At 48.8% G+C, this 27,993-nt stretch overlaps 2 protein-coding genes and 1 long non-coding RNA gene across 5 annotated transcripts in view; 1 reads left to right on the top strand and 2 right to left on the bottom strand.

Moving 5' to 3' along the window:
* Positions 1 to 8,618, bottom strand: part of RFWD3 (ring finger and WD repeat domain 3) — a 56,604-nt gene extending 47,986 nt beyond the window's left edge. The window contains exons 1-3 of one of the 3 annotated variants that reach the window (XM_039502794.1): positions 8,445 to 8,617; positions 1,288 to 1,354; positions 371 to 761 (exon numbers count right to left, since the gene is read on the bottom strand). In XM_039502794.1, the coding sequence (XP_039358728.1) occupies positions 371 to 759 (389 nt within the window). In that variant the 5' untranslated portion in view covers positions 760 to 761; positions 1,288 to 1,354; positions 8,445 to 8,617. Of the gene's footprint in view, positions 1 to 370; positions 762 to 1,287; positions 1,355 to 8,444 lie in introns of all 3 variants that reach the window. The other 2 variants (XM_039502795.1, XM_039502793.1) reach the window with 2 other exon arrangements.
* On the top strand, positions 8,407 to 13,476 carry LOC120384304. The gene is made up of 2 exons (XR_005588744.1): positions 8,407 to 9,590; positions 13,346 to 13,476. It is a non-coding gene; the product is annotated as an uncharacterized LOC120384304 (long non-coding RNA).
* MLKL (mixed lineage kinase domain like pseudokinase) overlaps positions 11,375 to 27,993 on the bottom strand; it is a 41,270-nt gene continuing 24,651 nt past the window's right edge. Inside the window, exons 6-11 of the mRNA XM_039502796.1 lie at positions 24,855 to 24,990; positions 23,606 to 23,690; positions 17,941 to 18,089; positions 17,218 to 17,267; positions 16,483 to 16,623; positions 11,375 to 13,229 (exon numbers count right to left, since the gene is read on the bottom strand). Coding sequence (XP_039358730.1) covers positions 13,177 to 13,229; positions 16,483 to 16,623; positions 17,218 to 17,267; positions 17,941 to 18,089; positions 23,606 to 23,690; positions 24,855 to 24,990 — 614 coding nt within the window. The 3' untranslated portion in view covers positions 11,375 to 13,176. The remainder of the gene's footprint in view (positions 13,230 to 16,482; positions 16,624 to 17,217; positions 17,268 to 17,940; positions 18,090 to 23,605; positions 23,691 to 24,854; positions 24,991 to 27,993) is intronic.

Here is a 27,993-nt window from a genome sequence, read left to right as displayed (position 1 = left end):
TTTTTGCTCACAAATCTTCCTGTTTGCTGAAGGGGACACTGAATACTGTGGAAAACTGTGCTTTACAAGCATGAAGTTATGTCTGTAAGCATTTCTGGAACACTTATCATCACAGTATCTAAGCAATGAGTGACGAGTCTTGCCAAAAAGCATGATTGCCAGAAGAGATTCTAAAGAGCAGATGAGAAGAATCATACTACTACCTACTAGGGTTACTGAAAACTTGGGACACACAGAATTTGGCCTAGCTCATGCAGGTGGGCTGGACTGGGCTTTCTAGAGTTCAGCATAACATAGGAAGTACGACAGATTATAAAGTGAAATCATTAGGTTGGGGGAAAGTTCCGACTTGACTCCTTTTCAGTTTTACCTGGTACTGATTGTCCTCTGGGATCCACCACCTCTTTGTCGCCGGCGAGTTCTCCTCGTTGGTGGCTGTCGTGTGATCTGTTGTGCAGCCTGTAATCGAAACAGCTCCAATACCCCATGCAGCCTTTGCAGCCCATCCAGGCTAGGGGCAGCATGCAACTGGGAGTCAGACTCAGCAACTGTCACTGCTTCATCAGCACCAGAGACCACAATGACTTCTTCGTCAGCAAGAGGAACCACAATGCCTTCTGCCTCTTCACTAGGCACTGGAGAGTTGGATGGCAGTGACAGTAGAGCATGACCAGAGGCCTCTGAGGTAAATGCCTCATGGTGCTCCACAGAATAAGTAACTGCTGGCTGGAGATCCACTTCCATTTCTTCCTGTGCCATTTCTGAGAAAGGAATGGGATGGAGCAAACAAAGATGTGGGATTAGTGCAAACACTTGTACACAAGTCCACACTTCAAGTAAATTACAGACACATGTCAGCACAAAGACACCTGCTGACTGCAATATCCTTTAGGATTAAGATCCAGTGCTTCTTAGAGACCATTTCTCTGGCAGCTGAGATGATTTGAGAATTCCAGTTTAACAGTCCTTGGATCAGTTGGCTGAGGGCTTGACAAAAGCATTTTCAAAGTCCCCGACTCTGGAAGTCTCTAACCCAACCGAGCCTGAGTTTTCTAGCCCCACGGACACATTGCAAGACCTGTCTATTCAAGTTAGCCTTTTGATGGGAGTAGGTGAGTTGGGGAGTTCTTCTTTGATAGTTAATATGTATTCACAGATTATGTTTGTATTTTGGGGTAGAGATTTTGGCAGATGCTATGTATTTAAATTCCTCCTCCACCCCCAAAAAAGAGAGAGCTACATCAGTCTACAGTGCTTAACTAACAAATAATATATGGCACTTCATACCTTTAATCTATGATCTCAAAGGATCTTGTATCTGAGCATCTCAAAGTGAACATCATCACAGAAATGCCTGTAAATAAATATTAATAGAGCACTACACACATGGCAGAGGACTCAATGGTTTATTTAAAAACAAAAAAACCCAAACCTATCCCCAAAATGGAGTTTCCTAGTAAATGAATGAAATTCAGTTAAGACAACAAGTTCACCATTAATCTTACCTGGCTGCGCCATCTATTGTGCATACACCTCCTCATGTTCACTAGTATTGTATAAGCCTAAGTAGTATACTCTAACAATACCCCCAGTCATGACACTGTTGACATGATCAGCCCTGTATGTGTCATATGTAGGTACATACTCAGACAGAGTGAATTTCATTGCAAAATTTCATATAAATCAATGTAGGGTTTTTGGAAGACAGGAATGTTAGTTAAAAACAATCATATATTAGAAACTCAAGAAATGCAGATTTCTGACTGCCTCTCAAGAACGAGCACACAGACTACTTTAACTCTGTTCCCATAGCTATGGTTTAAAAAAATAATAATAAAGGAACTCAAGATGAGTGAGGGAATATCTTTCATTAGACCAACTTCCGATGGTGAGAGAGACACGTTTTTGAGCTTACACAGAGGGTTAGGGTTTTGATTTAGTTGGGCTTGGTCCTGCTTTGAGCAGGGGGTTGGACTAGATGATCTCCTGAGGTCCTTTCCAACCCTAATCTTCATGCCCACAAAAACTAGAATGCCTTAGTCACAATGTGGTAATGTTAATTATGGATTTCTTCATGATCATAGAGAGCACAAACAAAAATTTTACAAATTCCTGGTTAGACAAATAACATACTTAAGACAATTTATTAAGGACCTCAATTCTGCAGGATACTGAGGGCACTCTGCACCTTTCTGGAGGTACTCAGAACCTCCCTGATCACACTCAGTGATCCCAGATGTCAGCCAATTACCCAAATATCATTAGACAGCTCTTTACACACTACATACATGCTACCCAGGATCATGAAGTTAAAGTACTTACAGGGAGAAAGCAAAGATTAGCACCGGGACAGCATAGCATGCTTTGTTTTACACAAACATCTCTCATATGAGCTAAAAGATCAATGCTCTATGTTGCACATTTGAGATACTCTCCATGCAAAGAAGAGAAGATGGGAGGCTGGTATTTCTACAAAGGATAGAAAGATATGGCAGTCTGGGTCTTTGTTTGAGAAATGCAACATTGTATGTCCTGTGTTTCTTATGGCTTGTTTGTTTTAATACTAAGGTTCTTGAAAGGTAATATGCATTAAATCTGCATATACATGCCTGCAACCTTAACTTATCCAACAAAAAACTTTACCTTTAAAGTTAATTCAACTGAATTAAACAGTCTCAATTCATAAAAGTGTATGTAGATGAATAGGCTGGAATCCTCTTCTCTATGATATAATTTCATCTATATAATACCGATGATTCCATTTTAGAATAAAGGAATCTATAGTGAAATTCAAACAATATTTTAAACAAGTTGTCTTAATTACAGGGAAAATATAAAACTTTTTGTTAGATCAGGCATATCCTTTATGGTGTTTATTATTTTCTTTAAAGCTATCCAAACACTGCCTCAATAGAATTTTGAAACACTCAGTGTTGTAAATATTTTAAAGTCCTCTTCAATAAGAGGAAGTTACCATCTTGACCAATGGAGAAGAGTTACTGTGTTAAAATACAAATTCCGTGGCCTTTGCTGTATCCTACAAAACATGACTAGATTAGACCACCAACCTAGAAATGAATTTCATCTCAAAGTTAAGACTACCAACCTGTTGTGAAGAGCCTGTACAATGTAAACACAGAAGACCTGGCAGAGCTAATGCCGTGTCACTTCAAAAGTTATTACTATCACAGAAGCTGATGGTAGCTAAGTAACTGCATGTAAGAACAGGCAGATGGAATACAAAATAGGGAAAATTCCCTGTATCTTCCACTGACCATGATATGTAATTTTAGCTACCTTTAGAAAGGGATAATGGAGCACCACACATCAGTTGTTTATCATCTGTCCAATGGATATTTCAGTGCAACCAGCTAGCACTGAAATAGTTCAAAGTTACTTTGGCACTGTGACCTTGCACTCCAAGTTTTACGGAAATATGCTAATGAGCATGAATATAATGTAACTGGAATAGGCTTCGTGCAAAAGGTCTCTTGTAATGTATCATTACAAAGCTTATAATCTACTGAGTGCGTTCATCCTATTTGTATGTATGTATCATTCTTGTATCTAAAAGCTAGAAATATGAAGTATTACTCTAAAGTCCTATTGTAACTATGCAAAGTGTAAGCCATTAATAATGGTTTGGAATCTTGATGGCTCCCATTAACCAGGACGATTGTAAATGGCTGTTTACCCTCAAACCTTCCTGACAGGCTAACCCTGAAAGAATGGAGAATGAGGTCTTACAGTGACATGTGACCAAGTCACCTGGTACTGAAATCCATCTTAAACCTGGTGCTTTTCCATTTAGAAGGAGGAGTGGGAACCCAGAGAGGGACAAAGGATTCCGGTCTTGTGGAAAAGATATATAAGGGGGTGGAACAGGACAAAGGGGGTTGCAGTCATGAGAAATCCCCTAGTTACCACCTGAGCTGGAACTAACAAGAACTGAACCAGGGGAAAGGATTGGGCCCAGACTAAGGAGGAGTCTAGTCCGTGAAAAAAGCATATTGGAACATCTCTGAGAGTGAGATTTACCTGTATTTAGTTTCTTAATGTATTAGGCTTAGAATTGCATGTTTTTGCTTTATTTTACATGGTGACTTACTTTATTCTGTCTGTTATTACTTGAAACCACTTAAATCCTACTTTTTATTCTTAATAAAATCACTTTTATTATTGAACCCAGAGTAAGTGATTAATACCTGGGGGAGCAAAGAAGCTGTGCATCTCTATCAGTGTTATAGAGGGTAGACAATTTATGAGTTTACTCTGTAAAATGGATTTATTTGGGGTTTGGATCCCGTTGGGAGCTGGGTGTCTAGGTGCTGGAGACATGACTACTTGCTGAATGGTTTTCAGTTAAAGACTTGCAGCTTTGGGGATGTGGTTCAGACCCTGGGTCTGTGTTGCAGCAGGCTAGTGTGTCTGGCTCAACAAGACAGGGAAAATGGGCTCAAAGGTAGTTTCAGCACATCAGGTTACAGTCCCAAGCAGGGGGTCTCTGTGACCGACCCCATCACAGGCACCTCAACAATTACCTTAAAAATCTGATTTGATGCAATAGCAAAACTAGTTTCTACACTCACTTTCAGCTCTAGAGTGAATACAGTCTTATCTACACAATTCTGTACGGCTTTACCTATACCCTTCTTTAAACCGCAATTAAAGCAGTACAAACACTGTCTGTAGACAAGCCATAAGTTCCACATCATATAGGCATACCAATAGTTGCGACAGGGTATTGGCTGTTCCCTCAAAGTGGGAAATTAGCCAACAGTGGCTACTTAAATGAGTAACCGATGGGTTCTAAACAACCCTAAGGGGGATAGATAAACTGAATGCTTTCTTACAAGTTAAGTTTTTATTATTTATTCACACAGAATTAAAAGGCAGTCCCTGCCCCAAAGAGTTTATAGTCTGAACATATTACAAGGGACAAGTAGAGAAAAAGAGTTGAGTTCAATCCTTGAGGGGGCCATTTAGGGATCTGGGGCAAAAATCTGTCTGGGTATTGGTCCTGCTTTGAGCAGGGGGTTGGACTAGATGACCTCCTGAGGTCCCTTCCAACCCTGATATTCTATGATTCTAAGGGCTGGTCCACACTAAGAAGCAGGGTCGAACTAGGGTACGCAAATTCAGCTACGTGAATAGCGCAGCTGAATTCGAAGTACCCTAGTTCGAACTACTCACCCGTCCAGACGCCACGGAATCGAAGTCCGCGGCTCCAAGGTTGACTCCGCCACCGCCTTTTGCAGTGGTGTAGTACCGGAGTTCGAACTATGGCTTCCGGAGTTCGAACTATCGCGTCCAGATTAGACGCGATAGTTCGAACTCCGAGAAGTCGAACTCACCGCGTCGACCCGGCTCGTAAGTGTAGACTAGCCCTATGATATGGGAATGGATAAGGCAGGCCTGCACAACTCGTAAAGCGGCAAGGGCCACATTCCTCCAAAGAAAACAGCTGAGGGCCGAAACCTCCCGGCCCCGCAGAAACACCCCGCCCCAGAGCCGCCCAGCCCTGCGGAAACAAACCCTCCTTCCCCAGCGCCGCCCCACCAAAACAGCTGTGGGCCAAAAAGGAAGGTTGGGGGTGGGGAGGTGATACTTTATTTTAAATCAACCAGGGGCTCCCAGCTAAAGAGGTGGCTGGGAGCCCTCAAGGTCAAATTAAAGGGCCCGGGGCTCCGGCAGCTGGGGGAACCTGGCAGGGCCGGCTCTAGGTTTTTTGCTGACCCAAGCAAAAATAAATATGGCTGTTTCCCTTCCCAGCCCTGGGCTCCCCCCTGTACCCTCCTGCTGCCCCAGTCCTGGGCTCTCCCCCACCCACACACACACCCTGCCGCCCCAGCGCTGGGCTTCCCCCTTTCCTCCCCACCAGTGCCCTCCCTCCACCCTGCTGCTGCCCCAGCCCTGGGCTCCCCCCCATCAGTGCCCCCCCACCTCCTGCCGCCCCAGCCCTGGGTCACTGGTAACTCACTCCCAGGGCGGGTCATTCAGCAGGAATTTTGGATGTGCACAAAACACAGACAGGATTGGTTCCCATATGGTTACAGAGCTGCAGTAAAGTGGAACAATTTTCAGCTTGTGCGATTGGAGGATATCTGGATGCATATTATAAGACTGTCCTCCATAAATGAGGAAAAGTTGAGGTGCCTTTATTATTCTTTTGTTCCACTCTTTCTTGCTATGGGGAATTTGCCAATGCAATATCACTGTCTTCCTTTCAAACAAACAAAAAGGCAATGGCTGTTGAAAATAGCAATTCCAGTGCTAATAAGCATTTCTTGCTCAATTTTATCCTACTTTTTCTACAGCAAGTTACAGTGGATCAGTATATTTGATTTGGGAGAAATGAAGTAACAGCTGCCCAAACTGAGCTTGAGCACTCCTGAATTTTGAGGTGTTCAAATCTGGAAGGCAGGTGCTGGGCGGGGGGGGGGTTCCACGGGGGAGCATGGCAGCAACTGTCTGGAGCTGCACGAGCCAGACACGCCGGTCTGAGTGGCACGGGCAGGGGGCTGGGGGTTGGAGAAGGGGTAGGGGGTTCCAGGGGGCCGTCAAAGGACAGGGAGCAGGGCGGGTTGGATGGGGCAGAGGTTCAGAGGGGCACTCAGGGGACAGGCAGCAATTGGATAGGCATGGGAGTCCCAGAGGTTTATCAGGGGACAGGTAGGGGGTGGGGTCCTGGGGGGAAGTTGGGAGGGTCTCAGGAGGGGGCAGTTGGGGACAAGGAGAAGGGAGGCTTAGATAGGGGCTGGGGTCCCAAGGGGCAGTTAGGGGCAGGGGTCTCGGGAGGGGGCAATCGGGGGACAAGGAGCAGCGGCATTTAGGTAGGGGGTGGGGTCCTGTGGGGCAGGGGTCCCGGGAGAGGGGTATCAGGGGACAAGGACCAGCGGTGCTTAGATAGGGGTAGGGGTCCTGGGGGGGCAGTTGGGGCAGGGGTCCAGGGAGGGGGCAATCAGCGGCCGCGGGCTGGGATTCAAAGGGCTCTGGGCTGCCGGCAGCCGCGGGGAACCCTGAGCCGTTTAAATCCCAGCCGCGGCTGGGAATCTCTGCAAGCAGCCCAGAGTCCTCTGATTCCTGGCCATGGCTGGGACTTAAAGGGCTCTGGGCTCCCCACAGCTGCTGGCAGCCCAGAGCCCTCTGATTCCCGGCCGCGGCTGGGATTTAAAGAGCTCTGGGCTTCCCGCGGCTGCTGGCAGCCCAGAGCCCTCTGATTCCCGGCCACGGCTGGGATTTAAAGGGCTCTGGGCTTCCCGCGGCTGCTGGCAGCCCAGAGCCCTCTGATTCCCGGCCGCGGCTGAGATTTAAAGGGCTCTGGGCTGCCTGCAGAGCGCCGTGTGCGGGGGATTTAGAATCCCCCCGTGGGCCGCACAGTGAGGCTCCGCGGGCCGCATGCGGCCTGCAGGCCGTATGTTGTGCAGGCCTGGGATAAGGTATAATAAGCATCAGTATCAGCCTAACTGCTGTCCAGCCATTGTTAACGGTTTTGCAGGCATCACAGCAGAGATGAAGTTTAAGGAGGGATCTGAAGGAAGATAATGTTATGGTTATTTATATTGCAGTAGTGTTTAGAGGCCGCTGCTGAGATTACAGCTCCATTGTGCAAGACACAATAGAGACACATTACGGCAGTCTCACCTCAAGAGCCTGATGTCTAAACAGGCAAGAGAGACAAATGGTGGGGGAGTTGATCATCATTATATTAACCTTTCTACAGAAGGGAACTGAGACAGCATGATCACATGACTTGCCCAAGATCATAAAGGGAGCCTGCAGAAGAAGGATTTGAACCACCTGAGTCCCAGTCCAACACTACAGTCAAACCACCACCCTTTGCTTCGGAGGGAGCTCCTCCCCCCACACAAAGGGTAGCATGGGAGAAAGCACCAGGCAATGAAGGCTGGCAGAGCAGGAGGCAGGGGCGGCTCTAGGCATTTGCCGCCCCAAGCAGGCGCTTGGTGTGCTGGGGCCTGGAGCCGCCCCTGGCAGGAGGAGATGGCTATCGCATTAGGGTCAGCAGGAAGGGGGGTGCCACACTGCAGGGCTTTACTCCAGCCCAGAGCAGGATTGCTGGTTATGGTGATTTGTGCTGCAGCAGCGCCGGGACCCCAGGGCGCTGGACAGACACCGGCAGCTCCTGCTGAAACCCCAGCGGCCAGCAGAGGGGAGCAGCTGCGGCACCGTCGGGTCACACCCGGGATCTGGGGGCCGGCCCCAGTGCAAGCCGCAGGGCCCGCTGTCCGAGGCGCCCGTTCCGCCCGCAGGTGCCTCGCACAGCCCACTGCTCGGCGACGGGCCCGCGGGCGTTACTGGCCGGCCCTCGCGCCCTCGGGAGGGGGCCGGCCCGGAGTCCAGGAAAGAACCCAGGTGTCCGGGGAACCCACGGGACATACTGCTTCGGCTCAGGGCCGGGCCCCGGGGGGGGGGGGCGCACTCACCTCCGGCCGCGGGAGGGGGAGGGGTCGAGTTACCAACCGCCCCTAGAGAGGCGCCATGGCCTCCCGCTCAGCTCAATTTCCCCGCCAGCGCCAGATACCCAGCCCCGGGGCCTCATTGGGTGGCCACCTTCCTCACTAAGGAAAACCCTACTTCTATTGGGCGGTGCGATGTTACGTTGCCGGCTGTTACTGGACACGTTGGCTGCCAGTTTAGCCAGAGGGGGACGAGAAGACTCAGGCGCTCCATTTTTATTGGCCGGTTTGTCTGTCAATCAGCTGGAGGGGGGGAACTCCGCCTGTGCCCCTTTGTGACTAGATGATCGGCCTGTCGATCAGAGGAAAAGCCTCACGAAGCACCTTTTGACTGGAGGAACGAACTGCCTGTCAATCAAAAAGGGCGGGGAACGGAGCAAGTTCGAATGTTGTTGGAGGTAGAAAAGGCGCCGGGGAGGAGAAGCTAAACCCCCACCCTAGTCCCGCCCCCAGGCCAAGAGGAGGTAGCGATTGGCTGCTAGCCACCAACGTACGACGTTACACGGCCTAGAGAGAGCGTCTCCCAGCATGCAGCGCGCCGCCCCGCCCCTCCCCGGAGGGGGTGGTAACTCCCAGCATGCACTGCTCGGGCGCGGCTGGTGGCTTGTCCACAGGAAGCAGCCGAGGTCCGGGTTGGCGCCGCCTAGCAGCGCTGCGCCGCCCGAGCAGCCCCTGGGACAGCGGGGTGCTGGGCCCGTGGCTTGAGGCGGTCGTAACCCGTCCGCACCAGCCGCTCTTGGGGGGGCAGTGAATCCGGCCGCCGCCCCCTCACGGCCCCGGGGGGGGGAGGAGGGGGCGTGGTGGTAGGGAAGGGTTAACGCGTTTGTCCCCGGGGCTCAGTGGCGTGGAGCTGCTCGCGCGTGGCCCAACTGCCGGGCCCGGTCTCTGCGCCTGAGCAGCGGGAGCCAGGTCCCGCGCTAGCTGGGCCGTACGTTGATCGCCCCTGTTTCCCAGCGGGGGCCGCTGTGCTGGTGACGATGATGAAGGGGGTTTGCTGTGTTTGTTTCAATCAGACGTTAAAAATGTCACGTGTTCTAAACTCCCCTCAATTGTTACCACTTGGGGTTGATCCCTTACTTTCTAAAGCGGTGTGAGACCTATGGATATAAAGCCGTATGTAGAAGCTAATTATTTTTGTTATTTATTGAGAGCCCTGTAACACAATTGTGGCTTTTCCAAATATAAAAAAGTGCCAACTTTTCTTACTTAAAATTGAGGCACAACTCTACTCTTTCTTTGTTGGAGCCATCCTATTGCAAGGTCAGCCTCATCAGGGAGAGTCGGTAAGGTGGTATTTGGCAAGGGACTCCCAAGTTGAGAGAAACAACCAGGAGTCCGGTGGCACCTTAAAGACTAACAGCTTTATTTGGGCATAAGCTTTCATGGGTAAAAAAAAAACTCATGTCTTCAGCTGCATGTTAGTCTTTAAGGTGCCACCGGACTCCTTGTTTTTGTGGATACAGACTAACACGTGTTGTGGAAAAATTCACCCAGCCATCATTTTGATCAGAGACTCAGCCTGAGGCCCGTTTATTGACAAACACACCAGTGCATGGGGGGGGGAGGGTAGCAGTTGTCAGAACTGCTCCCCTGATATTAAGCACACAGCAGCTTTTAAAGCTTCAAACCACAAACAAATTACACACACTTGAGTAATGGTGACTTTATTAGGGTCTTCTGGTACTTTCCAGCCATCTGTTGCAACCTTGCCTAGGATGGGTGCAATGTGAGTAGAGGGCTTTTTGGTGGTTTTCAATGCTGTTACAATCTTGCCTTTTATGGGGTGCTGATTACACAATTGTCCTTTTACGGGGTCCATTTACACAATGGGGTAGTTACACAAATGGGGTAGGGGGAGGTATGGTCTATGATTGAGTCACACTTACAGGTTACCTCATTGCTTCACGCAAGCAGCTATTATATCTTAGCAGTAGGCACATATTGCAAATTGTTCCTGTTTTGGGGGCTTTCCATTGCCTGCCCTCTGGCCCTGCCTTCCTGACCGCCTTTGTCAGGGAGCATAATACTTAGCTTAGCTCAGGTTTTGGGCCTGCTAGCTGCAAGGCAGGCCCAGACCAAGTAAGCAAACGCATAGATCATCAGGGCTACCCTAATTTTCCACCACATACGGCTACCCCCTGATATTTGACAAGTTGAGAGAATTTGTTTGGGAGGGCCCACAAATATATTTGATGCCAAGCTTTGAGGAAAACATTTTCGGGACTCTACAGGAGCTGAATTTAGATTCCCAAATGATGGGCACCTTATAAATAAATACTGTCAGTCCCCACCAAGTGCTTGTGACATCAACTCCTTTGCACAGTCAGACAGAGCCAGAATCATTTTTTTTTCCCATGGGTCACAGCAGGAGTAATTATTGGTTTTAGCTTGGAACTATTTTTAGTTGGGCTGAAACAACACTAACTGAGGAAGAACAGAGGGGAGAGCAAAAGTAATTTAAAATAGATTTATTTGCTAATTACTAAACCTCCTCAAGGCTTCCTGTACTGTGGATAACCCTGCACAGGAAATTAAATTTGTGTATTCCTTAAATGACTGTAGTGTTACTGACATGCTGCCTCCACCAAGTGGCTGCTGTCTTGGCCTGCGTGTCCATGCTGCACTACGCTGAGTTACCAGAAAACTGTTGGCACTGTTTGGGGATGGCCAGAGAAGGAAATAATACTATAAAGAGCTGGCTGGCTGTGTGAAGTTAGAACTTCTCTGTGTCCTAGGCCGTATAATGTTAACAGAGATTCTCCTATAGCTCAGTTGTTATGAGATGGTGCTTTTGGATCAAGTCCATCAGAGTTTTAACCCTGTTGCCACCATGAAGTTCAGAGTGATCATGACTAGCAGTATAAGTGACAACAAAAGAGTCCCAGGAGTGCCACCAATGTGTAAAAACCTGTTTTATGCGCTGTTCTGTTTCAAATTCTACAGACAGTCTTGGCTAGCACTGACAGTTAGTGGTGCCTGACAAGTGGCTACAAGTGTCTCAGATAAAGAACATTTATTATTTAAAACCCACATTTCAATAGCAGTGTTAACATACACAGTGCTTTGCAAATGCCTAGATCACCTCCTGCATTTGGAATAGAGTAACTGGACAGCCTGTGTCTTGATTTTTCAAGAATGACCTGATTTCTCAGCTCATATTCACATGGGTATTTTGTCCCAAAGTCTACTGCCACTAACCTTCCTACCACCCAGGGGTTATAATTCCCAAAGGCAGATTGACCTAGGCTACCTGGTGTGCTGACAGTATAACTATTAAATGTTTTGTTTTCTTGCCTGGGCTCAAATATTTAGTTGTGTCTAACCAGGCAAAGAGAGAGATAATTAGCTAAACACTCCTCCACCCCTTCGGAGCAGAGGTGTCTGTTGCAGGGGATCTAGCAAAGGCCAACTTTTAACATGGGGCAATGAGGGTCTCATCTCTCTGCAGGGGGGAGAGAAAGATGATTGCCTGCCTGCACTAGGGAGATAGATAGTTGAGTTTGGGGTGGGGGAATACTACTAGAGAAGGGATCATTATAGAATCTTCCTCAGATCTACACTAGTAGTAAGGATGCCTAGTCTGACGTGTGATCCACTGTGCCTCTGGTCATGCAGGGTTCTGCTGCATTCCTCTTTCTCTTGTAGTGCTGCCCCTCTTTAGCTCAGAGGTGGACTTGGGTCCCAGATACCCACTTTGCCATTGAACTGTGCATGATTCAAGTGACAGTGGAATATGGGGCATGCCAAGATCTGATGCTGGAGTCACCTTACAAGTCTATAATTTGGAATGTTACAGGCTCTACGGCATGCCAGGCCTCACAAGGGGGAGGCATTATGCTGGAGCTTAGCACAGAAGTAGCTGGGCCCCATGTTAATTTTCACCACTTAGGAAACTAGCTGTGGCTGACAACTGCCTAAGCTTTGGGGAAGGTTGCTGGGATACTGTGCCTCACTTTGTTTGGGGGAGGAGAGGTACTGCAGGACACTAAGGATGAGTATACTAATGGTTAATGTAGGAGGGGGCAGTGCAGGGGAAGGGATGGAGGTCAGGAGTCCTTGTAGGGAGAGAGGCTAGAAAGTCATGTGGGTGTCAGGGGAAGGGTATGAGAAGATCACATGTGATAACTCCTTCCAGTAACAAATGCCTTTAAACTGACTCCCCTCCCTAGCCTGCTCCCTACCCCAGCTACAAAGCCCCCCTGCAGTGCTAGGGACAAGCGCCCGCACCTTGATGCCTACCACCATTTGCCAAACTCTCCAATTTCCACATAAATATTAGCTCCCCCCCTAAAGCCAGCACCCAAGCTGTCACAGCCTCACCTTGACTCCCCCCCACCCTGTTGACAGTACTAAGGGAGCTTCCCTTCAGGATGCTAGGCTGGTCCCCCTACATGAAATAGAAATGGCTTTCTAATCTTGGCAACATGCTCAGGAAGGGAGATGTCTAAGTGCTATAAACCATGTCCACAGTAAATTGCAGGTACAAAATTGCAGGCACGACTTTAAAGGCTCAGAGTTGCACCGTTGAAGTTGGAGGGCAGGTCAAGATGTTGTTTTAAAAAAGAGTCTACAGAGCTGGAAAAGTGTAACAAACTTCATGCTAGAGAGTTGTGGTAGACAGGGATGGAGCAGCGCATGCTTTACTCTAACCACACTTGGCTGTTTTCCTCAAGGGGCTCCTTGTGTGTGTGTCTTGCAGCTAGCTTGCTGTATTTATCTTGCCATAGATGGCTATCAGTGAGTCCACAATCTCTGCAGAAGGCAAACAGAATTTGTTTTCAAATTAGAATACTCAGATTTTTTTTTCCTAGCAAGATGATTGATACGTACACAGTAATAGTATATAGGACACAATCATTTCATTACAGGCTCAACAGAACAGAAGGTTATTGGAGAAAATTAAAACTGACTGCTTTATACTGTGCAGAAGCAACAAAAGAGGAACAAGCATGTACAGCAGAGACAGACCCACATGAACAAGTGATTGGAAGAGGCTGCAGAAAGTTTTTTTTGTTTTTTTTTTTAAATGTAAGCCAGCATGGGGATGGGTAATGTAGAATACTAAGTACCTAGGGCAAAATGCCAGAAGGGGCTGACAAATTTGATCTTTGAGTGCCCTCTAGTGGCAGCTCTCATTATAGTTCTCAGCACAGGAAATTCCCTGGTCGATTATGCTACCGAAAATCTTTGTGCCTTTGGAGAGCATGATGGCTTGCTAATGGCAAACCTCAAGATCTCACTCTTTCCTTACAAAAAAGACTATTGAAATTTCTAGTGTCTATGCCCCATATGGTGGGATGGGAGTGATTTAAAGACAGTTGCTTCCTGCCTGATACACCAAGCGGGAAGAGGGGACAACCTCTCCATCACACAAGCCTTCATGGACAACAGCAGGTCTCCACTCCCTTTTGTGCTGCTGCTGTCAAATATAAGAAGGATCAGTTATTTATTTTTGTATGTGCTAAAAGCAACAGCAGTAAGACATTCCCAAAGACAGAACAGCTCCTGATAGTAGGGACCACCACATGAAATTAGTAGGCAGCAGGTTTAAAACAAAAGAAAGTATTTCTTCACATACTGTACAGTCAACCTGTGGACCTCTTTACCAGAGGATGTTGTGAAGACAAAGACTAACAAGGTTCAAACAAGAACTAGATAAGTTCATGGAGACTATTAGCCAGGATGGGCAGGGATGGTGTCCCTAGCTTCTGTTTGCCAGAAGCTGTGAATGGGTGATGGGATGGATCACTTGATGGTTACCTGTTCTGTTCATTCCTTCTGGGGCACCTGGCATTGACCACTGTCGGTAGACAGGATACGGGGCTAGATGGACCTTTGGTCTGGCCCAATATGGCTGTTCTGATGTTCTCATATACAGCAATTTATTGCTTAGAGTGAAAGGCCAAGCCCCAGATTCCAGAGCACCCAGGAGCTACTGTAATCAGAGCACAGTAATTTTGATGCTGTTGATCTCAGAAAGCCAGAGTGTTAAGCTGTGGTTTTCCCCCAGCTCTGAATATGGCAGTGACTATGCAAATGCACAGATTTAATGGGAGGATAGATGTGACTGTGCTAACACATGTTAAGACTTTGAGCAAGCCCTGTGTGATCTTGATGTGAGCTGAGGTTTGTGTAGTTAACAGAAGTGCTGTGTCCTCTCTCCTGAAAAGCAAGCTTGCTTCCTTGCTGATTATTACACATTGCATCTGCCTTGCCCTTCTCCTGCAGTTTTCGCATTGTCTAGTCCTTCCAAGGCTGTGGCCCCCTCTCCACTTCACCTGGGGCAGCGGGACTCAGGCTGTGCCTCCCTCCCAGGATCATGTAACAATTTTGTTTTCAGAAGGAGCTCACAATGCATTGAAGTTTGAGGACCCCTGTTCTAGCTCCTTTTTTCTCCCTGTACCTTCTGTGGCAAGGCACCTTCTCGGTCTCCCCAGCCTCTGCTGCTTTTAGCCCTGGTGAGACAGGCTTGGGTAATATGGTCCCCCTTGGGACACAGGGGAAGTCTGTTCCTTCTCTCCACCAGTCCTTTTTAGTGTATTTTTCTCCCTTGTGGGAGAAGAATACTGCCTCTCCTCCTGGTGAGGCTCACTGTCTTGCTGCTCCTGGCAGCAGGACTCCTTCTCTCTCTTCTCTTCCCCCCTCAGGGGAGGGTTTAAAAAGGTCTCAGGCAGCCCTTAGTTGGAATCAGCTGATCCTAATTAACCTCAGGTAGCTCCCTCTCAGCTGATTCTAACTGATACTTTGGTAACCCTTCTCAGCTGAACCTGATTGACCCGTAGTTCCCCCCCAGTTGCTAGGGAGGAGGGCCTTTTAACCCTCTGAGACTAATTTCTACCCCTCCCTTGCAGCTGTCTGTCCTAAGTTATATCACTTCACTCTCCCAGAGGATGAAGCTTGACAGTTTCAAACTGGAAACAAGGTGCACATTTGTAACAGTGGGGGTCATTACTAAGGCTGTGAGTTTGTCACTGAGGCTATGGGTTCCATAACTTTCCGTGACCTCCATGACATCTGCAGTGGCTGGTGCACCTGGCTCAGGGGCAACTCAGGCAGCTCCTGCACCAGTTGCACAGGCCACTGCTTCAGAGGCATGGTCAGGCAGCTCTGCGTACTGCCTCCATCCAGAGCGCTGGCTTCACACAGTCAATGGGAGCTGCAGGGGCGGAGCCTGCAGGCGGAAGCAGTGTGCAGAGCTGCCTGGCTGTGCTTCCGCCTAGCAACTGAGTGAGGGGGATGTCACTGCTTCTGGAGAATCCACCAGGAAAGCACCACCCATAGCCCGTCTCACCCCATCCTATGCCTCAACCCCATGCTACCTCTCACACCCAAACTCTGCTGCTGTTGGGGGAGGGGCAACATGGAGCCAGGTAGGGAGCCTGCTGGCCCCACCAACACCCACTGCCCCAGCACCAGTGGGGGTCCTGGTCTGCATACCACCTCCTGTCCCCCCAGTACCTGGGCTGCCCTCCCAAATTTTCATCAGGGGTATAAAGTGAAAGTCATGGACAGGTCACAGGCTGTGAATTTTTGTTTACTGCCTGTGACTTTTACTAAAAAGTAGCCCTAGTCATTACCCACTGGAACAATTTACCAGGGGTGTGGGGGATTTGCCATTACTTGAAATCCATCAAGCAAGACTGTCTTGCAAAAAGATCAACCACAAGTAGTTATGCCTGATGCAGGAATTACTGGGTGAAGTTCTCTGGCCTTTGTTATGCAGGCGGTCAGATTGGATTAAAAACTGGCAGTTTCAGGGTTAAACTGCACTTGACCCCCCTCCCGGTTTTTCTCAAGGGCACCAGCTTAAAAGTTTCAGTTTTCCTAGCCATCTCCTCTCAGATAGAGACCCCCCATCCCTCTCCTTCCAGACTGGGGGTTTGGGCTTGCAGTCCCTCGGCTCCTCGGGATTTCCCCAGCAGGTATGACCGGGGTCCAGCAGCCACCACCTGGTAGCTAGTATTACTGTAGAGTAAAGGGAAGCAAACATGGGACTCCATCCTACCTTCTGCAGAAGGACGTTGTGAAGGCTCAAAGGCCCGGCACTGATTGATGACATCCTGCAGGTGGGAGGGGCAATCTTCCCCAACAGGAGCCTGGTAACGTTGCTCATAAACTTTCTGATAGATCTCTTGGGAACTGCAGCCTAACACAACACACACAAATTGGGACATCAGGAGGCACTGACTTGTTTCAGATTCCACAAGAAGGTACAGGAGAGGGAACCTAATGCAAGCATTTAAATAGAGCCTCATGCAGCCTGCCAAGCCCACAGCGGGGAAGAGCCAGGATTGAAATCCTCATTACGCTGCGTCCTTGAAAAACTCATCTGCTATGAACCCTGCCTTAAGGTCCCAATTCAGCAGAGCACTTAATTTCAATAGTAGCGAAGCACATGCCTAAGAGCTTTGTTGAATACAGATGGGATTACTTATGTGCTTACAATTAAATATGTGTCTAAGTGCTTTGCTGAGTTGGAGCCTAAATTCCAGGAATGATTATAGAGTTAAAGCTACTTTTCTGCCTGATCCAAGTGGATACAGGCATGTTGGACAGTCAGTTGTTTCATAGCCCCTCGGGATCTGAAGCTCCTGAGCACTAGGTAGCAATAGGAAACATTTGCTAAGTGGTGCATTTGATCCCAAATATCACCCTGCATCAGCAGAACACATCTGGATTGGCCCCCAGGCCTTTACCCAGGTGCTTGCAGTACAACAGAAAACAAGCCCTTGTTGCCCACCTTCAAATGGAATTTTGCTGGTCGCAATCTCCCACAGGACGATCCCGAAGCTGAAAGGACACAAATAGGCCTGCTGAGCATCAACAAAGCCTCCTCAGCCTCCCTCTGATCCCTCCTCCTATGCTCATCAGCTGTGCTGCTTGCTGAATAAACTGTTGGAGAGAAGGAGGGTGAACCACACCCTCAGCCACCTAACAAGCATGTCATCTGAGCACTCCCTCCTTCCTGGTTTAGGAATACCAGGCTGATTCGTGAGCTGCTCTCCCACACAGCAGACTCATCTTCCACTCCATCCCCACCGGGCTGGCTCCTGTGATTATTCTGTAGAGTCCATCTATGTTAATATTGACTTCTCCCTTCCCATGTGCCCAATCTCTTGGGGAGGAGAACTTAGCAAGTGCAATGTCAAAAGCGCTTCCATTTCCTATGTGGCATTAATTTGTACTTTGGTAGCAGCCTCCATCCACAAAGCCCTATAGAAATGTTAATCAAGCTCTGCCCTCCATGTAGGGTGTCTGAGTAACACTGTTCCCTTTTAACAGAAGGGAAAGCTAATGGAGAGAGAGGTTAAGTTAGCAGGAGAGTCAGGAATAGAACTCAAGACTCTTGGCTCCCATCATCTCATGCCAAGCAAACCACCTACAGAACCTGCCTAATAATCTGGCTTCTGTAGGAAACTCTGCAGTAGAGCATCCATAGTCCAGCATCCCCATGGAGATGTACCTGTATATTTCACTGGGCACGTCATACTTATGGCACAGGGAAGCTAGGCCCAGGGGAGAGATGTACGCCGAAGCAGGGACATCCATCAATTTCTTCTTGCAGCTCCTCTTAATGGATGACTCAGTTTTACTCAGTTCAAATCCTGACAGCTGATTGAGGGAAGGAGAGAAAGACAAAGGGAGGAGGAGCAGCATGAGCTCCATGCAATCAGGGACATGCAGCAGTGATTGCATAACTGGTCCCTAGCTCAAGGTTAATGAGCTGATTTCCTTTGGGTTATATGGTGGCCTTTTCAGTGCCATGAGATCAAGCAGACCACTGCAAGAACATGTTGCAGGGGCTGCCTGGTCTGCTGAGTGCTCTTGCTTTGCCATGCGGGAGGTCATGGGTTTGATTCACACTCCTGGGTCTTATAAATGTAAGGATGATGTGCTTGGCCCCATATTGAGAAGGGAAGAAACAAGGGAGAGGGTGTGTTTCTTGGTGCACCACCATGATCCCCTCTGGCCAACTGATGGAAAGAAGTGGTCTCATCTAAGCCTTATATGGAGATATAATGGCCACAATAGGGGTAAGATTAAAAAGGGGCTAGAAGCAGAGATCCTCAAGGATGCAGATAAATCATAGAAATGTAAGACTGGAAGAGACCTTGACAGATCATCTAGTCCAATGGTTTTCAAAGTGGGTTACTCATACTCTTGTCAGGGGCTACATGAGAAAAATCCTGTAATGGCAGACAGCTCACTTTATTTAGAAAGAATTGGCAATCTAATCATAAGTATATTATGACCCTATCTCAGATGGGGGTATGCAGCAGATTACATTATTTGGAAAGCAGTTTGCAGCCTAAAAAGTTTGAAAACTACTGATCTCATCCAATCCCCTGCACTGAGGTAGGACTATCTAGACCATCCCTGACAGGTCTCTGTCCAACCTGTTATGAAGGAGATTCTGTGATTTCCGTAGGTAATTTATTCCCATGCTTAGCTACTCTGACAGGACATTTTTACTAACGTTTATCTTAAATTTCCCTTACTGCAGTTTAACTTCTCCTATCCTCAGTGGTTGAGGTGAACAATTTATCACCCTCCTCTTTATAACAGCCTTTTATGTACTTGAAGACTGTTGTAATCCCACCTCAGTCCTCTCTTCTCCAGACTAAACAAACCCATTTCTCCCCCATCTTTCCTCATAGATCATGTTTTCATAGAATATCAGGGTTGGAAGGGACCTCAGGAGTTCGTCTAGTCCAACCCCCTGCTCAAAGCAGGACCAGTCCCAAGACAGATTTTTGCCCCAGATCCCTAAATGGCCCCCTCAAGGGTTGAACTCACAACCCTGGGTTTAGCAGGCCAATGCTCAAACCACTGAACTATCCCTCCCCCCTTTCTAGACCTTTAATCATTTTTGTTGCTCTCCTCTGGACCATTTCCACATTTTTCCCAAAGTGTGATACCCAAAACTGGACACAATACTCCAGTCGAAGCCTTATCACTGCTGAGTACAGTGGAAGAATTACTTCTTGTGTCATGCTTACATGTCCAACCTCCACTATAACCCCCAGATCCTTTTCTGTAGCACTCCTTCCTAGGCGGTCATTTCCCACTTTGTATTAGTCGGACTGATTATTCCTTCCTTACTGTAGTACTTTGCATTTGTCCTTATTTTAAATCATAATATTTATTTCAGACCAATTCTTTAGTTTGTTGAGATCATTTTGAATTCAAATCCTGCCCTTCACAGCACTTACAACCCCTCCCAGCTTGATATCAGCTGCAAACTTTGTACTTTCTATGCTATTGTCCAAATTGTTTCTGAAGATACTGAATAGAACCAGACCCAGGATAGATCCCGACAACACCCCACTTGATATGTCCTTCCCGAACCACGAAGAGGGTACATGCTGCTTACAGGGATGGGGCTCTTGGGGTACTTCTGCATTGAAAAAACAAAAACATCCCACTGCAGCAAGTCCCAGAGCAAGGCCTACTGATTCAGGCTCATGCTACAGCGCTAATGATAGCCATGTAAACAGTCAGGCTCAGGCTGGAGCTTGGACTCTGAAGTTCATCTCCCTCCGGAAGCTTCTGAGCCTGAGCTCCAGCTGGATCCGGAATGACTACACACCTATGTGTTGTGCCATAGAGCAAGCCCGAGTCTGCAGACCTGGGCTTAGAAACTCGCTGCTGTGGGGTTTTTTTTGAAGTGAAGATGTACCCTGAGGTGGGTACTGTGTGTTTTAAGATCTAATTTTGTTATTACAATCAGGGCCGGCTCTAGGTTTTTTGCCGCCCCAGGCAAAACAAAAATTTTGGCTGACCCCACCCCAGCCCTGGGCTTTCCCCCCCCCCAACCTGCACCCCCCTGCCGCCCCAGCCCTGGGCTCTCCCCCTACAACCCACACCCCTGCTGCCCCAGCCTGGGCTCTCCCCCAACCTGCACCCCTGCCGCCCCAGCCCTGGGCTCTCCCCACAACCCACACCCCTGCCGCCCCAGCCCTGGGCTCTCCCCCAACCTGCACCCCTGCCGCCCCAGCCCTGGGCTCTCCCCCAACCTGCACCCCCTGCCGCCCCAGCTCTCCCCCCCAACCTGCACCCCCTGCCGCCCCAGCCCTGGGCTCTCCCCCAACCCGCACCCCCTGCCGCCCCAGCCCTGGGCTCTCCCCAACCCGCACCCCTGCCGCCCCAGCCCTGGGCTCTCACCCCAACCCGCACCCCTGCCGCCCCAGCCCTGGGCTCTCCCCCCAACCCGCACCCCCTGCCGCCCCAGCCCTGGGCTCTCCCCCAACCCGCACCCCCTGCCGCCCCAGCCCTGGGCTCTCCCCAACCCGCACCCCTGCCGCCCCAGCCCTGGGCTCTCCCCAACCCGCACCCCCTGCCGCCCCAGCCCTGGGCTCTCCCCAACCCGCACCCCCTGCCGCCCCAGCCCTGGGCTCTCCCCAACCCGCACCCCCTGCCGCCCCAGCCCTGGGCTCTCCCCCAACCCGCACCCCTGCCGCCCCAGCCCTGGGCTCTCCCCAACCCGCACCCCCTGCCGCCCCAGCCCTGGGCTCTCCCGCCCCAACCCGCACCCCCTGCCGCCCAGCCCTGGGCTCTCCCCCCAACCCGCACCCCTGCCGCCCCAGCCCTGGGCTCTCCCCCCCAACCCGCACCCCTGCCGCCCCAGCCCTGGGCTCTCCCCCCCCAACCCGCACCCCTGCCGCCCCAGCCCTGGGCTCTCCCCGCCCCAACCCGCACCCCTGCGGCCCCAGCCCTGGGCTCTCCCCCCAACCCTGCCCCCCCTGCCGCCCCAGCCCTGGGCTCTCCCCCCCAACCCGCACCCCTGCCGCCCCAGCCCTGGGCTCTCCCCGCCCCAACCCGCACCCCCTGCCGCCCCAGCCCTGGGCTCTCCTGCCCCAACCCCACCCCCTGCCGCCCCAGCCCTGGGCTCTCCCTGCCCCAACCCGCACCCCCTGCCGCCCCAGCCCTGGGCTCTCCCCGCCCCAACCCGCACCCCTCTGCCGCCCAGCCCTGGGCTCTCCCGCCCCAACCCGCACCCCTGCCGCCCCAGCCCTGGGCTCTCCCCCCCAACCCGCACCCCCTGCCGCCCCAGCCCTGGGCTCTCCCTGCCCCAACCCGCACCCCCTGCCGCCCCAGCCCTGGGCTCTCACCCCACCCCTGCCGCCACAGCCCTGGGCTCTCCCCCCCCCACATCCCCTGCTGCCCCCGCCCTGGGCTCTGCCCCTTCCACCCGCACCCTCTGCCGCCCCAGCCCTGGGCTCTCCCCACCACACATCTGCACCCTCCTGCTGCCCCAGCCCTGGGTCACTGGTAACTTGCTCCCAGGGCGGGTCATTCAGCAGGAATTTTGGATGTGCAAAGAACACAGACAGGATTGGTTCCCATATGGTTACAGAGCTGCAGTAAAGTGGAACAATTTTCAGCTTGTGTGATTGGAGGATATCTGGATGCATATTATAAGACTGTCCTCCATAAATGAGGAAAAGTTGAGGTGCCTTTATTCTTCTTTTGTTCCACTCTTTGTTTCTATGGGGAATTTACCAATGCGATACCACTGTCTTCCTTTTAAAGAAATAAAACTTTTTTTTAAAAAAGGCAATGGCTGTTGAAAATAGCAATTCCAGTCCTAAAAACCACTGGGAAGCATTTCTTGCTCAATTCTATCCTACGTTTTCTAGAGCAAATTACAGGGGATCAGTATATTTGATTTGGGAGAAATGAAGTAAGAGCTGCCCAAACTGAGCTTGAACACTCCTGAATTTTGAGGTGATCAAATCTGGAAGGCAGGTGCTAGATTCCCTTTCTGAATATTAGCTAAATCTGGAAAGGAAAAGTCAATTTCTGCTTCTATGGCTCAGAAGTGGAAATCCTCCTATGTGCCTGGTACTGTATCTAAAGCTGCCCAGGTCCAGAGCCTCCCCTCCCTTACTTTTCATTTTAAATTCTAGTGGGATCCACGTACCTCCTTTGCTAGGCTTCAGATAGAGAGGGGCACTGTCCATTTAGTCCACCCACTTCCTTCTTTGGGGGTTGCAAAGTGAGGTCACACCAATATCCCTAAGCCAGTCTGGGGATGTCTTCTGAAGGGGATATCTGGGCCAAAGCCTTTTACTCCTTGGGCACACTTGTTCCCCATTCACAGTGCCACCCCACTCTACCAGTGAGCTCTCCATTCACAGCAAGCTGCAGCATGAGGTTTCAGCTACCATACTTCCTCCCCCTCCCTTTCCTGTTGATAATGGCCAAGGGAATGCTGGGAAATGTAGTTCTTTCCCTGCTCCAGGGCTGGCTCTATAGGCAAGGAGCTAACCAAGGAACTACAGCTCCCAGGGCCCCCTGTTGGTTCTCAGCTCCCAGGCTGGATCCCTGTGGGCTGCCGCCCCTGCAAATGGGCTGCCCCAAGCAGCTGCTTGCTTTGCTGGTGCCTAGAGTCAACCCTGATTACAATACTCTGTCATTCCTCAATTCTACTTCTCCTCTACCTCATGCCATGCCTCCTCACCTTGCTTGTGGCAGCTTGTCTTTAATCAGCTGCTATCTCTGCATGAAGAGCTGATGGAAATGTTTTCACTGAGACTTATATTTGCAAACCTGGGGGCTTAAAGCTAGGCACCCGCATCCATATTAGGTAGCTAAATAAGCATGGAGATGAGGCCATCCTTTTGTTCTGTGTTTGTACAGCACTTGGCACAAGGGGTCCTGATCCACAAGGAGGGCTCCTGTGCACTACAGTAATACCAATAATAAATAACAACATTGCCTGCTTTTCAGAGATGATGTTCATCCAATATTTGCATTAAAGTCAAGAGGGAATTCCCCATCAGGGTCTGCAGTGCAGCAGTGCATTTCAATATAAAAAAATCTGGGGACTGTGTAGAACAGCCTGAAGTTAACATCTAAATAAACAAACTCCTGTGCTGCTCATACTGTCCTGGGAGGAGAGCTGGAAAGGGGAAAGAGGGTTTTGGGGAGGGAGGGGGAGAGAAGACTGCATAATGGTAGGGGGTTTGGCCATATAATTCAGGTGTCCTATCTGCATAGTAAATTAGCACTGAAACTATAGATGCTTGAGGTGTTACTCGGGAGGGAGGGAAGGAGAGATGGAATAGATAGCCACAAAAAACTTTCAAACCTCTCAAAAAGTCTTCTCACAAGACAGCTCTTACCTTCACACAGTAACCTTTAGCAACCAGGAACTTGGTACTATTGATGCATCCATGCAATTTAGACTTCTCCGCCGTCTGGTGCAACCTATGGTCAGTCAGAACCAAGAGCAGAAAGCATTAGCAATGGATCTATTGCCACCTTCCCTCCCTCTGCTCCCACCCAGAACAGCCACAAGGATGAATCTTTGGACACTACTGAGCATTTAGAAGCCAACCCTAGTTATTCTGGGACAACAGCCACAAATCCAACCTTTCCAATGGCTACAAGACAATAATTTTTTGCCTGTAAAGTGGCAAGCCAGCGAATGCCATTGTCAGAGCAGCCTAGGACCAGTGGGTAGTAACCAGTCTGTTACTGGGCAGTAGTCCTAATGATGCTCTATAAGGTACTTCTGGAAGCAGCAGCACCAGGTATCTCATGAGAAAGGCTTTTCCTACCAGGCTTCAGGCCAGATTCACAAGCCAAGGGCATCTGAGAATCTGGGCACTTTCTTATCTAAACCCAGCCTCCCATCACTTCTCCCACGGCCTGTTTCGAAGTCATGGGCTTTGTGGATGGTGAGGGTGAATTTAACCACAGTACCCACACCCCATCCACCTTTGCTCTCCTATAGATGAAACCAATTCAGGCATATAGCGAGACATCAGAAAATGAATTCACTTGTCTTCAGTCATGCTTGGTACTTTGTCACAGACCCAGATGCCATCCCATGCCTCAGTTTCCCCTTTTTATCATATAAATATATCTTGACTCAGTCTTTGCCTCTCCCTTATTCAGGGGAATCTTCATTTACCCACAACCACTAAGCCAACATCAGAGAATAGTCCAAAGCTTTGTTTCTTCCTTACCAGAGTCTCCTGATTCTTCTGACCAGTCATTTGCCAAAAAGCCCCTCTTGTCTCTCAGACTCCATTGCTCTGGTCCTGCCCCTGCTGGGGTTTAGTCTCTGGTTTAGCTACCATTCCTCAGAGCACTAACTTCTCAGTGACTAGCTTCACTTCATTTCCTTTTACAGGATCCCGTTCAGCCTTCCCAGAGCCAGGCACAGCCTGTCAGGGATAGCTTCCTTTCCCTCAGGCAGCTTCCTTTTTATACTCTCATAGCCCCCTGCTAATTCAGCTGCTTCCATTCTAATTAACTAAAGGGCACTCCCAGGAGCACCTGATTGCTCCTGGGTGCAGCCCACAGGGTCATCATGGGCCAGTTGGGCTCTAATTCTCCTGAAGGGCCACTGGCCCCATGACATACCTGTATAGGCCTCTGGCCGCATCTAGCGCCATCCGAATGCGTGTCTCCCAGGGGAGCTGGGGTTTCCTTGTCAGCACGTCCCGCAGGGTTCCCTTTTCACAGTACTCCATGACAATGGAGAAACAAGGGCTAGAACCTGATCAGAACAGAAACCCAGTGAATGGTGACCTGAGCTGAGACAACTCATGTGTTTACTTCATTCTGCATTAGAAATGCAGAATCCTGGGTTAATGCAACTTTAACTCTGCACAGTTCAAATCAAGCATTGTCAGGAAATTCAAGAGTGACAGTTCTTATGGCCATTTGACATGCCCATATTGTGGGAAATAAATATAAGAATGGCCATGCTGTCTTCCAACAGTCGCCAACACCAGATGCTTCAGAGGGAATGAGCAGAAAAGGCAATCGCCAGTACTACTACTACTAATAATTAATAATCAATACTAGTGGGGGATTTCAATTATCCCCATATTGACTGGGAATATGTCACCTAATGAGGAAATGCAGAGATAAAATTTCTCGATACTTTGAATGACTGCTTCTTGGAGCAGCTGGTACAGGAACCCACAAGGGGAGAGGCAACTCTAGATTTAGTCCTGAGTGGAGCGCAGGAGCTGGTCCAAGAGGTAACTATAACAGGACCGCTTGGAAATAGTGACCATAATATAATAACATTTACCATCCCTGTGGTGGGAAGAACATCTCAACAGCCCAACACTGTGGCATTTAATTTAAAAAAGGGGAACTATGCAAAGATGAGGGGGGTAGTTAAACAGAAATTAAAAGGTACAGTGAGTAAAGTGAAATCCCTGCAAGCTGCATGGGTGCTTTTTAAAAACACCATAATAGAGGCCCAACTTAAATGTATACCCCAAATTAAGAAACACAGTAAAAGAACTAAAAAAGAAGCAGTGAGAGATAAAAAGACTTCCTTTAAAAAGTGGAAGTCAAATCCTAGTGAGGCAAATAGAAAGGAGCATAAACACTGCCAAATTAATTGTAAAAATGTAATAAGAAAAGCCAAAGAGGAGTTTGAAGAACGGCTAGCCAAAAACTCCAAAGGTAATAACAAAATGTTTTTTAAGTACATCAGAAGCAGGAAGCCTGCTAAACAACCAGTGGGGCCCCTCGATGATCGAGATACAAAAGGAGCGCTTAAAGACGATAAAGCCATTGCGGAGAAACTAAATGGATTCTTTGCTTCAGTCTTCATGGCTGAGGATGTTAGGGAGATTCCCAAACCTGAGCTGGCTTTTGTAGGTGACAAATCTGAGGAACTGTCTCAGATTGAAGTGTCACTAGAGGAGGTTTTGGAATTAATTGATAAACTCAACATTAACAAGTCACCGGGACCAGATGGCATTCACCCAAGAGTTCTGAAAGAACTCAAATGTGAAGTTGCAGAACTATTAACTAGGGTTTGTAACCTGTCCTTTAAATTGGCCTCTGTATCCAGCGACTGGAAGATAGCTAATGTAATGCCAATATTTAAAAAGGGCTCTAGAGGTGATCCCGGCAATTACAGACCGGTAAGTCTAACGTCGGTACCGGGAAAATTAGTGGAAACAATAGTAAAGAATAAAATTGTCAGACGTATAGAAGAACATAAATTGTTGGGCAAAAGTCAACATGGTTTCTGTAAAGGGAAATTATGTCTTACTAATCTATTAGAGTTCTTTGAAGGGGTCAACAAACATGTGGACAAGAGGGATCCAGTGGTCATAGTGTACTTAGATTTCCAGGAAGCCTTTGACAAGGTCCCTCACCAAAGGCTCTTATGTAAATTAAGTTGTCATGGGATAAGAGAGAAGATCCTTTCATGGATTGAGAATTGGTTAAAAGACAGGGAACAAAGGGTAGGAATGAATGGTAAATTCTCAGAATGGAGAGGGGTAACTAGTGGTGTTCCCCAAGGGTCAGTCCTAGGGCTTTATAAAGCCGCGCACAAGCGAACAGGGGCTGCTAACAGGGAGTTTCGCAAGGGAGTTCTCCAGGTGAAGGAGGAGCTAATACAGCATCTGTGGGGTAAGTGACTATCTGTAGTGTGTGTTTGTTTGTGTTTGGGGGTTACTTGCTGTGTGCTGAGCTTGTGTTTGTCAGTCTGTTTGTTTGTTTGGTTGTTTGAGGGACCGTGTGCTCTGGCTGGCAGTTGGAGGCAGGTTTGAAAGCTCGAAGCCTCTGGTAATTGGCTGAGCCTTAATCAGTGGGCGGGGCATTCACTCAGGCCAGGCCAGGGCTTTATAAAGCCGCGCACAAGCGACCAGGGAGCTTTGCAAACAGGGGCTGCTAACAGGGAGTTTCGCAAGGGAGTTCTCCAGGTGAAGGAGGAGCTAATACAGCATCTGTGGGGTAAGTGACTGTCTGTAGTGTGTGTTTGTTTGTGTTTGATGGCACAAACTATTAACTAAGGTTTGTAACCTGTCCTTTAAATCGGCTTCGGTACCCGATGACTGGAAGTTAGCTAATGTAACGCCAATATTTAAAAAGGGCTCTAGGGGTGATCCCGGCAATTACAGACCGGTAAGTCTAACGTCGGTACCGGGCAAATTAGTTGAAACAATAGTAAAGAATAAAATTGTCAGACACATAGAAAAACATAAACTCTTGAGCAATAGTCAACATGGTTTCTGTAAAGGGAAATCGTGTCTTACTAATCTATTAGAGTTCTTTGAAGGGGTCAACAAACATGTGGACAAGGGGGATCCGGTGGACATAGTTTACTTAGATTTCCAGAAAGCCTTTGACAAGGTCCCTCACCAAAGGCTCTTACGTAAATTAAGCTGTCATGGGATAAAAGGAAAGGTACTTTCATGGATTGAGAACTGGTTAAAGGACAGGGAACAAAGGGTAGGAATTAATGGTAAATTCTCAGAATGGAGAGGGGTAACTAGTGGTGTTCCCCAAGGGTCAGTCCTGGGACCAATCCTATTCAATTTATTCATAAATGATCTGGAGAAAGGGTAAACAGTGAGGTGGCAAAGTTTGCAGATGATACTAAACTACTCAAGATAGTTAAGACCAAAGCAGATTGTGAAGAACTTCAAAAAGATCTCACAAAACTAAGTGATTGGGCAACAAAATGGCAAATGAAATTTAATGTGGATAAATGTAAAGTAATGCACATTGGAAAAAATAACCC

This window comes from Mauremys reevesii, linkage group 16 (assembly GCF_016161935.1).
Source record: "Mauremys reevesii isolate NIE-2019 linkage group 16, ASM1616193v1, whole genome shotgun sequence".
NCBI lineage: Eukaryota > Metazoa > Chordata > Testudines > Geoemydidae > Mauremys > Mauremys reevesii.
This window is presented reverse-complemented; position numbering and strand designations above follow the sequence as displayed.